Genomic DNA, 11446 nt, shown 5'->3' with positions numbered 1-11446 from the left:
GGCCTCTCGAGTAGCTGGGATTACAGGTGTGCACCACCACATCTGGCTATTTTTTGTATTTTTGGTAGAGACAGGGTTTTGCCATATTGGCCAGCCTGGTCTTGAACTCCTAATCTCAAGCAATCTGTCTGCCTCAGCCTCTCAAAGCACTGGGATTATAAGTGTGAGCCACCACCCCTGGCTGTAGAATCTTGTAGAAATGGTAGTAGAATCTTCCATTCCTTCATAAGGGGAAGTAAATGCCCTGGATTCATGAATGGAACCTCTAGGTGTCCCCATCCCATGGCTCCCAACTTTCTTGCATAGAATCCCCACTCCTCGCTGTGGCCTGCAAGGCCACGCAAGATCGACTACTGCCTCGCTGCCAGCCTCCTCAGCCACACTCCCTTTGCTCATTCTATTCTAATCACATTCATGTCCTTATTTTCCTTGAAACCAAGCTTGCTCCCACCTGTGTCCTCCTGGAACCTCCTGGCCTGTCTTACTCTTCCATATCTCCAGGTGGCTCACCTTTGCTTAATTCAGGCTTCTGTTCACATTTACCTTCTTAGAGGGACTTCCCCGGCCATCCTAAGACACCCTGCCTCCACTACTCCACCTTTTAATCCTCTATCCTATTCTATTTTTCTTCATAGCACTGCACTCTACCTGAAATTGTATTTTCATTGATTTAGTTGTTTCCTTTCCACCTACTCCATTGGAATGTAAGCTCCATGACAGAGACCAGTGCAATTTTGTTCACCTTTGCATCCCCATCTCTGAGATCATGCTTGGTACATAGTAAGTGGTCAGAAAAAATCTTAGGGAAAACAATGAATGAATGATTGCCACTAGATCTAATGGCTTATTTTTGAGCAATTCGCCTTCAATGAACGACTCAAGATACTACCTGGGATGCTGGAGGCACTTGGAGAGTTATCTTCAGGCAGAAGTGAGGCAGGAGAATAAGGTCTGGAGGCAGGGAATCTAAGGCCAATTCATGCTGACTTCCTAGAACTAAATTAAAAGGAAAACCCCAACTTTTCACACCCAAGTAACAAAAGGACTGGAGGCTACTCCCTTACTTCCTTTGTAACTCTCTGCTCCCCCGAACAGATTCTGTGTGGAAAATTGAAAGTATCTCTGATTGGTTGCAGAAAGCAATCAATCAGACATTTGCATAGGTGTGTAACTTTGTAACTTCACTTCAGCCTCTGATTGGTTGCTTTCCACAACCAATCAGATGCTTGCATAGGGTGTAAACTTATAACTTCACTTTAGCCAACCAATCAGATTGATTGCATACTACTTCATTTACATAGGGTATACACCAAGTAACTAATGGGAAACGTCTAGAGGATATTTAAACCTCAGAAAATTTGGTAAAGGGGTTCTTGAGCCCCTAGGCTGGGGTCACTCCCAGTCTGTGGAGTCTACTTTTGTTTTCAATAAATCTCTGCTTTTGTTGCTTTATTCTTTCCTTGCTTTCTTTGTGCATTTTGTCCAATTCTTTGTTCAAAATGTCAAGAACTTGGACACCTTAACAGAAGTAGCATCTTAGCACTTACACATCCACACCATGGTGGTTGCTGCCTTCTTTGCCAGCTCCCAGGATCAAGACTACTTGCCATAGTTTTTAAAATCATGCCTCCTTCTGATTTAATGGACCACTTTTGTAAACACTGATTGGTTGTGACCTACTCAACTTGAAAAATTTGATGGTATCTGACCCAAAGAATTTACTAGAGAAGCAATAATCCCATTAGTGGAATTACATTTTAGAAAGAGATCACATTCAAACAGCATAAATCCATTTAGGTCCTTCACTTGGGATTTTTCTTTTCACATCAAATGCCTAGTTTTGCTCCTGTAATTAAAGCTGGTTAGTGGTATCATTTCTTTTTTGACCTTCCCCAAGGAAATCATGGTGATTAGGTTGCCCTGTCTCAGTCGTTATATCCTCTTAGCAGGTGACACAACAACATTTCATGGGTAGCCATGCAGCTAAACCTCTGTGCTCTTGAAGGTCAGCAGAACGGGAAGAAAAAAAAGGTCACCAAGTGCCAAGGCATGTGTCACCACACTCTGCTAATTGGTTAAGTGTAGAGATGACCTAAAGATGAGATTCACTGGGATTGATTTTCAACCTCTATTCTAACTGGGAAAAAGAGGTAATATAAAAAGAGAAAAGTCTTGGGAAATAGATGGAGATTATGGAAACCACAAAGCAAATTAAATACGCAGTCCTAACCCTAGTAACTGCCTACTGGAGACATTTTAGTGCTGTGTTTTACCTAACAGAGTGTCATGTACATCACAGACACTTAATACATAGTTAATGAACTGTATTGAAATGCCAGGCCAAATAGCATGTTTCTTTTCATTTCTATAGGATTGGTTAATATTCTTGTAGATACAAACTTAAGGCTATATAGCAGCTGTGCAAAAAAATTTCCCAATCATCAGTATGGTTTTCATTGAGCTACAGGACCTAAGAGTCTCTTCAGTACTGCTTTGGACTGTTGTTTTCTGATAGGTTGTGAGACCATTTGTGACTCTGTGATACTCAAAGCATCTCAATCCTTTGTCTCCTCAAGTGACCATTTTAGGAAATACATCCCAGGCTGATTCGTTTCCCAGAAATAGTCAGCAATGTTATACTGACCGTTTCAAAATCTTGTGTGTGTGTGTGTGTGTGTGTGTGTGTGAGAGACAGGGTCTCACTCTGTCACCGAAGCTGGAGTGCATAATCATGGCTCACTATAGCTTCAACCTCCTGGGCTCAAGCGATCCTCCTGCCTCAGCCGCTTGAGTAGTTGAGACTGCAGGCATGCACCATCACACCTGGCTAATTTTTTATTTTTTTGTAGAGATGAGGTCTCGCTATGTTGCCTAGGGTGGTCTTAAACTTGTGGGCTCGAGTGATCTTCCCACCTTGGCCTTCCAAAGCTAGGATTACAGGTGTGAGCCACCACATGTGGCCCCTAAATATTTCTGCTGCCAACACTGTGTGACTGGTCTATTTCAGTTCGCAGACACCACTTTTTGGTGAGGTAATAACTGTATTCCATTCTGTATCTTCTCTGCCACAGAACTTCCATGCTGGTAGAGTGCTGAGTTGGTAGGCAATTCAGTGGTTGTTATTCTCTAACAGGACATACTGGCTTCCATGATCTGGTTGTAAATTGCCATGCTGTTTCTACATGAAAGGAAAAGATGGACTGGGAACCGAAGATTAATTTACTAACTTACTGTTTACACAGTGGGCTGACCAGTTTGAGCTATGTTCATGCCTGGAATTCAGGTATATTTGGCAATTGTAACATTCGTGGCGTGGGTAGCAATAAGTCTATTTGCATTAAGTACTAAGGAGGTTCTTAGGAGACTCAGCCAGAGCAGACACAGTAAGCTTGTCTCAGTTACAAAGACTTAGTTCTCGAGGCATGAGCAGTTCTGGTAGTGTCTTTAACTCAGGTTCACCCTGTCAAGGCTCATGAACCCATTAGGACTGTTTCCTAAAGATGGACCTTTAATTAAATAGTAACAGCCATTCTCACTGAGAACTCTGACACTGGGGCCCACGCATCACTGCTTTAGTATTTTCTTAACAGAAAGTAACATGCAGGCGGGAGACAGTCATTCTTCTCTATTTGGCCACAAACTACCCATTATGGTTAATTTTATACGCCAACTTGACTGGGCCACAGGATGCCAAGATTATCTGGTTAAACATTGTTTCTGGTGTGCCCGTGAGGCTGTTCATGGAAGAGATTTGCATTTCAATTGGCCGACTGAGGAAAGCAGATGGTCCTCCTCAGTGTGGGTGGGCATCATCCAATCTGTGAGGGCCTGAAGAGAACAGAAAGCCAGAGGACGGTTGGATTTGCTGTTAGGGCTGAGAACACTGATCCTCCTCTGCCCATGTGTACTCAGGGTCTTCAGGTCTTCAGGCTCAGATGGACTCTACACCATCGGCTCTGGCTTTCAGGCCTCTGGCTACACAACTGGCTTTTCTGGGTCTCCAGCTTGCAGACGGCAGATCATGGGACTTCTCGGCCTTCATAATCATGTGAGCCATACCTTATTTTATATGTATATATGTATATGTGTGTATGTATGTGTGTGTCTATGTATTTAAAGGTTTCTCTGAAGAACCTAATACATCACCCCACAGACTGGCTCCTGGAAGCCTCCATTGCTTCTGTGGACAATGGCAGTCATGAGGGTGCCTGGTCCAGATGGCAGAAGTGGCTGCAGTGTCTGGCAGGAGAGTGAAACCCTCCCTGCGTAGCTGTGGGGCCTGTGTGCCTGATGGAACATGGCGGAAATGGTGCCACTGCTGGGCTGACATGGCAGAAATGGCAGATCCAGAAGAAAGAGCAGTTAATGGCCAACACAGGGGATGACGCTGTCAGGAGGAACAGCACCCAGTGGACATCACAGGGGTTCAGAGGAGAAGAGAAAGAGCAAATGCCATGTGGAGGCTGACCGGGCAGCTTTTGGACTTACTTGTGAGGATCGGAGAAACAGAATGGGACTCAGCATTGCTGAGGATGGTTTCCCTTTTTTTTTTTTTTTTTTTAACAACTCTTATGCAGGTAGAGAAAGAGCCAAAAATCCTGTGTTGTACTGTTCTGGGTTAGTTCTCTCTTCTGATTTTCAGACGGATAGAATAACCATAGCTCACATTTGTTAGGCACAGGCTTCTTGTTCCTCAGCTCTATTCATGGTCCTCTCTCAATTATCATCCCATTTTAGAGATAAAAAATTGAGGCATGGCTCTGCCCTGACTCCAGGCCTATATTGCCTTCTGGCCATTTTTACTTGGCTAGTTATGTCAAAATCAATGTCCCAAATGGAACTCAACCGCTTCTTCCCTCATCTTCAATTCCCATGTTTTTTCTCATGTTCCCTGTCTTAGGACACCTTCCATCCAATTCCACAAGCCAGAAACAGAGCATCATCTTACGTTCTTCCTTCTCAGTCACTCCCCACTTCAAATAGTCATTAGATGCTTTCTATGGTCTGAATGTTTGCATTTGTCCCAAAACTCCTCTGTTGAAATCCTAACCCCCAAGGTGGGACTACTAAGAGGTAGGACCTTTTGTAGGTGACTAGGTCATGAGGGTAGAGTCTTGATCTTTGATTTCTCAGTCTTCCAGAACAATGAGCAATAGATTTGTTTTTTATAAGCCACCTCATTTACGGTATTTTGTTAGAGTAGCCCAAATGAACTCTAATTGTCCAATGCTACTGTTTATAGAATTTTGGCCTTCTTTTGGGCCACCATTTTTCACTGGGAACACTGCGGCTGGTCTCTGTCTCAGGTCTCCTTTCTCCAATCCATTCTCCATGAAGCAATCAGAGACTGCAGTGTTTGAAATGCAAGTATTGCCTTTCTGCTTAAGACCTTCATGACCTTCCATTATCCTCTGGATGAAGTCCAAGCTCCTTTACGGAGCCTTGGGATCTGGCCTCTGAATATTCCACTCAACCATCATTTTCCCCAGCATAGCAGAATAGCTTACAGGTTCTCACATAAACTACACTATTTCTCAGGTCTATGCTTTTGTTCATGTTATTTTGCCTGCGTGGAGTAAGTTCTCTTCCAGTCCCCTTTGCGCTACACATACTTTAGCACATGGCTCAGACAACATCTTCTGTGGGAAGCTTCTCCAACCTACCACTCTGCCTTAGACTCAAATACATGTGTGCATCAATTCTGAAAAATTCTCAGCTATTACCCCTGTGAACAGTTTCTCATCATGACTCTACCTATTCCTTCTAGAACTCCTGCTAGATGTTATACCTTTTCACTGATTACCGGTTTATTGCAGTTTTCACCATTCTAATATCTGCGTTGCACTCTCAGTAATTTGCTCAGATCTTTTTTTTTTTGAGATGGAGTCTTGCTCTGTCACCCAGGCTGGAGCACAGTGGCGCGATCTCAGCTCACTGCAGCCTCTGCCTCCCAGATTCAAGCAATTCTGCCTCAGTCTCCTGAGTAGCTGGGACTACAGGTGTGTGCTGCCACATCTGGCTAATTTTTTTGTATTTTTACTAGAGATGGGGTTTCACCATGTTGGCCAGGCTGGTCTCAAACTCCTGACCTCATGATCCACCTGCCTCAGCCTCCCAAAGTGCTGGGATTACAGGCATGAGCCACTGTACCCAGTCATATCTATCTTCTAATTCAATTCTTTTGAGCTTTGTCCAATCTGGTATCCAAATTTGATCCCCACCCCCTCTTCTGAAGTTGTGTTTTGGGTGGTTCTTTGGAACTCCAGCTGTCTTATTTTTCAGTGTTTCACTCCTTCCTCATGATTACCAGTCTTTTCTTAAACTCTTCAGTATTTTTAAAGTCATTTCGAGTGTACATATTTGTCTTCTTCCAACTGTTCTATTATGTCAGATTCTTGGAGGTGCCAAGTTTCACTATTGTGTCTACTGTCACTCTTTCATATTTTTCTGGTTTGGTTTATAATTTTTAAAGTTCATTTTATTTAAGACTGGTTGTCCTATGGTTGTCTAATGTACTTTTGTTGTGTAATTACTGCTAATGAGTGGTTTTGTTTTGCCTTCCGGATCTTCCCAGACTAGAACTAATTTATACATTGTTTTTGACTTAGAGAATTCTACACCACGTAGATAAAGCATACACCTGGGGCTTCAATTTCTTAACAAGAAATGTCCCCTTACCCAGAGCTCCAGGAAGAGAAGCTTCCTATGCCTTCTCTGAGCTGTTGGATGGGTGTAAGGGGTCCTTTCAGCCCATTTCCACTAAGGAGCAGTCTTACAGGGTCCTCACTTTATCCTAGTATCTCAGTTCGAGCCCCTGGGTTTTCCAGGCCTAAAGCTGTGTCCTCAATGCCACAAATGAACATAACTTTCAATGATAGTATCTAGGGCCTATATATAGTCTAGTTTCTGCCACTCTCTGCTACCTGTAGGTTCCCAGATAAGGTTTTAAGTTCTGATTAATTTCGAACCCATCTATGTACTTAAATCTTTTATTTTATCCAGCATTTGTCTTTGCCAATTAATCGACTATTTTTTGAAGGCTCCTTATAAAGACTCTCTTTTATTACGTTTATAACCACGTGATGTATTATAAGGAAACTGAGTCACTTCCAGTGACAGAACCAAGATTCAAACCTAGACTTGTCTAACCTCAAAGCCCTACTCTTTTATTTTTATACCACGTTAACTCTCAGAATTGGAATTACCTGGTTAAATTGTATTTGCCAAAAAGATTAAAATATCTTTTAAACTACCACTAATTAGTAATGACTAGGAGTTCCAGCTTAACTACACTTTTGCCATCATTTGGTTATTAAAGGTGAAAACATCAAATACATTGTTTTAATTAATTTGTATCTTTCATTACCAGAAAGGCTAAACAGTTATCCATGACCATTTCTGTGTTCTCGTGCCATGCTTCTACGTACTCCCTCTGCAGGCAGCAGGCCACCTAGGGCATAGCCGAAAGCATGTGATAAGTGAAATACTATCACAATAAAGGGCCTGTCTGGAAAACAAATGGCAAATTATTATCCACGATCAACGAAGGAAAAAGCAAAGTTACTAAAATATTTCTTTATTTGAATAAGGTCAATGCCATTTCTTGAATTCCAGCTAGCATCAAATAACAATCAGGAAAAAAACTTGACAAAATGTTATTCAATTGAAATTGACAGTGGATAGAAAACCCTTTTAAACTTTAAGTAATGTATTAAAAGAAATATATTAAGCAGGCAACATATAGATCTAAAAAGTTCCAAGTGTGGATTTCACATTAGATCTTATAAATTTAAAAAATCCTCAGTATAATCATTTGTTCATTATCTTCTTTCGATAAGCACACGGACAGGGAAAGATAATCACATCTTAATATTCACAACTGCTATTTATGTTCTTTACAAAAAGTGTACCTCTGCAATGCAGTGAGGCAGGCAATCCTTTGTTCAAGTAGTTTCTATTTTCCCTAAGTTATCAAAAAGTACAACTGTCTGAGATAAAATGTTACCATAATCACAATTAGGAAGGCAAAAAAGCATTAGCAGGCAGGCTTGAAAATGGGAGTTTTCATGGCTTGACCATGAATGATCTTGAGATGATCTCGTAAGTTTAAAAGCCATCACCAAAATACTAAAAACAACAGGTAATAATTTGGATTCGGTTTGTAGTTGCTCATGAACCAAAAGTTTTAATAAAAAGAACATTAATTAAATTGTAGGTATCAAAGAATCAGTGCACATCTGTTAATGTCATTGACGATAAAAATATATTATCCTCTCAGCTCAGCTTTAATGAACAAAACACCTATTTTTTTTTCCACTCCTCATTTTAGTGGTTCTTAAACACTACTGTGCTCAGAATCTCCTGAGGTGCCTATTGAACAATGACATCCCAAAGCCTCACCCCTAAGATTTGATTCAAGTGGTCTGAAACAGGCATTGGAATCTGTATTCTTAACAAGCATTCCATGACCCAGATGGCTCATGGACCATACTTTGAGAAACACTGACGTCCCTTTAATACATAACAAAATGTTGTTTACTGTTTGTGACTTCATGGTAAAGTTTTAAAGTGAATAAAACATTCAAACAATTATTAGAACACAAATAGGTACATTAAATAAGGGTATTAGCCATTATCTAATTGCATTTTCGTTTTAAAAGTGGCATCATAAACACAATGACTTACATAAAAATTTTAAAATCAATTTTGTTTTAATCCAAGGCACCTGTAAAACACTTGCTGGTGTGAGAGAAGTGAACAAATTCAATTATACAAAACAGTACAGAAATAATAGAATCCTGGCAGTGATTAATTTTTCCACAGAGCAAACCTTTTTGTTCAGAAATGAGCTCCTTAAAGCCAATGATTTTGAGAAAAACCAAACTTCAAATAATACGATACACATTCTGTGTCAACTACTTTACTGAGTGATTTTCAAGCAAAGTATATCACTAAGTAAAAAAGATAAAAGGTTCATGCTCATGCTGTTTCTTAAGAGCCATCTCCATTTGTAGTAAGAATGATCAGAATGATTACCCTTTAATTTCAGCCTGAAAAAATGTACATTGCATAAATCTAGTATTCTTTTAATGCACAGCCACATATGACCATATACTTTATAATACTGAATTTGGCAGCCTTTTATCTCAAGAGGATTTCTCAAGTTTCATAGTCTGTAACTTAAATATTCTTCTGAAGGTATTTAATTTTTTTCTCATAGAATAAGTAAATTCTGTGATGACGAAGTCTCTGAAACATGAATTTCAAAATGTTAACACTACGAAAGAAAAACAGAGACGCATTTTCTGTGTTGAAATGACTGAAGTAAAGTGAGTTATCACTGGCATATTCTCTTTCAGTGTTCTAGGATAAATAGCAACACAAAAGGCAACGCGAGAGTGCTTGCACACACAGTACTAGTTTGGTATTGCTATAATGCAGAGTTCTTCAGTCTTTATATAGATTTTAGGTCGTTAGCCCAATCTGTAAATGACATTTGAGAGCAAACCGAGGGAGGTTTGTAATAATTCAACAGTATTATTTTATAAAATAGTATTGTTTGGAATTCTATGGCAAATGAAAGACAACCACTTTAGGTAACAGAGTATTTTGAAGCCAGCAAAAATCAGTCTAAATCAGCTGTGAACAAAATTTAATTTGCATCTTAAAATGTCATTTACAGACTGTTTCTATAATACCTAGAACTATGCACAAAGACTATAAAAACCCCTTCCGGTCTGACATTTCAAGGTTAAGTTTACTAACAAGTGCTTCACAACGTCCTCTGTTCTGGCACTAAAAGGTAACAATCAGAAGTATTCACTGTTTTTCAAATTTTGCCTTCAAAAATCTTAAAACTGCTGCCACTACAGCCACCTTGATTTAAAAGAGGATGCAAAGTCACTAACCCCAGCCTGCCTGGAGTAACTTAACCTAAACCAGAATGTAGTGGCAGGTTTTGTAAATCTCAAATATCCTCAGATCATGCAATTTGAGCTGAATTTACATGCTATAGTAAATGGGAGAAATAAATTCCTTAAGTTACAAATATAAATACAAAACTTACTTTCGTAATACTGACCTGACGCCATTGGAATGAAGACATTCAAGAACACGGGCAATCATGAAATGAATACATTACCGGGCGAAATACCTATAAAAGCCATTCTCAGAGGAATGTTCTCACCCACAAGGTGTTTTAGGCAAAAAGCAGCTATTAATTTTCCTCTAAAATCTCCTTTAAAAGTGAAATATACCATTGATAATCAGAGGAAAAAAAAACATTTCACTTAACATTTTGAAGCCTTTTATCCAGATCCTTAAAGCTCTCAGACAAAATATTCTTTAATTTCAAAGGGAGTTACATTAAGATGAAAGGACTGCAGGCCCCGTCTTTGATTAGGAAGTCTGACCTCTAAAAAGACTTTGGTTACAAAATAAACCTGATGAGACTTCTTAATTAGACCTCATATTCTGGGAGGCATGAGGGCAAGTGTGTTTACGTTACATAGGGAAACCTGCAATATTGGAGATTTAGGTGGTAACATTCATATCCAGGGGTTGCCCCCACTTTCTGATTTACCCTCTTACTTACTGGTCAATATTCTGCTCAGTGGCTGCATTATACTGACCAGAAATTCACTGAAATTTAAACAGATTTACATACTGTGAACAAATTTAAATGTGGTTGTCTTTGCTTTAAGGTTTATTCTTAACTGAAAATCAATGTTTAAACAGTTATTTTATTTAAAAAATTTAATAATTTAGACTATGAAGCAATTTAAATACTTAAATTCCCTCAAAATGACAACATTTTGTACACAAATAGATGATGTACACATGAAATTGGTAGTCAAAAGAATTTTTTGGCAGCTGCTTCTTGCTGAGACCTAAGGAAAAAAAGAAACAAACACTGAAAGTTCTATACATTTAACTTTAGAAAGAAATAGGACTGTTTAAAATTAATATTAATGCCTTTTGAAGTATGCAATACATTAAGATAAACATATATTCTATACAGGCACTTTATGTGAACTGAAATGAAGAGAAATCACATTTGCTCTGTATAAACAATTTTATAGGTGGTGAAAATTGTATTATCAACATAGGTAACTTTGTTGAGTATTTCTAATTAAACAGATGCAGAAAAATACTGGGTCAAATTTTATCAAGAGACTTACCTATACATGATATAACCAATGAATAATACTGTTTGTACCACAACAAATATAATGAAGTGGACTGTAGATAAACATGATGGAAATGGTGGGAGTTCTGGGCATTTCGGTTTTTCATTTGATGGCTGTAAGGCAAATCACTTTCTATTACAGTTAGTCAAATTAGCAGTTTGGAAAAAGAAATAAATGTGAAATCTTTATAAGACTCAGTTTACTATATAAATAAGTATTTTCATTTTTTCATCCCCCAGAAAACCTTCTATCTGCTT

At 39.2% G+C, this 11446-nt stretch overlaps 1 protein-coding gene across 1 annotated transcript in view; it reads right to left on the bottom strand.

The window, feature by feature from the left end:
* Positions 1 to 7560: 7560 nt before the first annotated feature.
* The window catches only part of LMAN1 (lectin, mannose binding 1), a 28779-nt gene continuing 24893 nt past the window's right edge, over positions 7561 to 11446 (bottom strand). The window contains exons 12-13 of the mRNA XM_021672032.2: positions 11181 to 11302; positions 7561 to 10889 (exon numbers count right to left, since the gene is read on the bottom strand). Of these exons, the coding sequence (XP_021527707.2) occupies positions 10853 to 10889; positions 11181 to 11302 (159 nt within the window). The 3' untranslated portion in view covers positions 7561 to 10852. The remainder of the gene's footprint in view (positions 10890 to 11180; positions 11303 to 11446) is intronic.

This window comes from Aotus nancymaae, unplaced genomic scaffold (genome assembly GCF_030222135.1).
Source record: "Aotus nancymaae isolate 86718 unplaced genomic scaffold, 86718_ANA_hifiasm-v0.15.2.pri h1tg000020l, whole genome shotgun sequence".
Lineage (NCBI taxonomy): Eukaryota > Metazoa > Chordata > Mammalia > Primates > Aotidae > Aotus > Aotus nancymaae.
The sequence above is the reverse complement of the archived record's forward strand: the minus strand, read 5'-3'. Positions and strand labels throughout refer to the sequence as shown.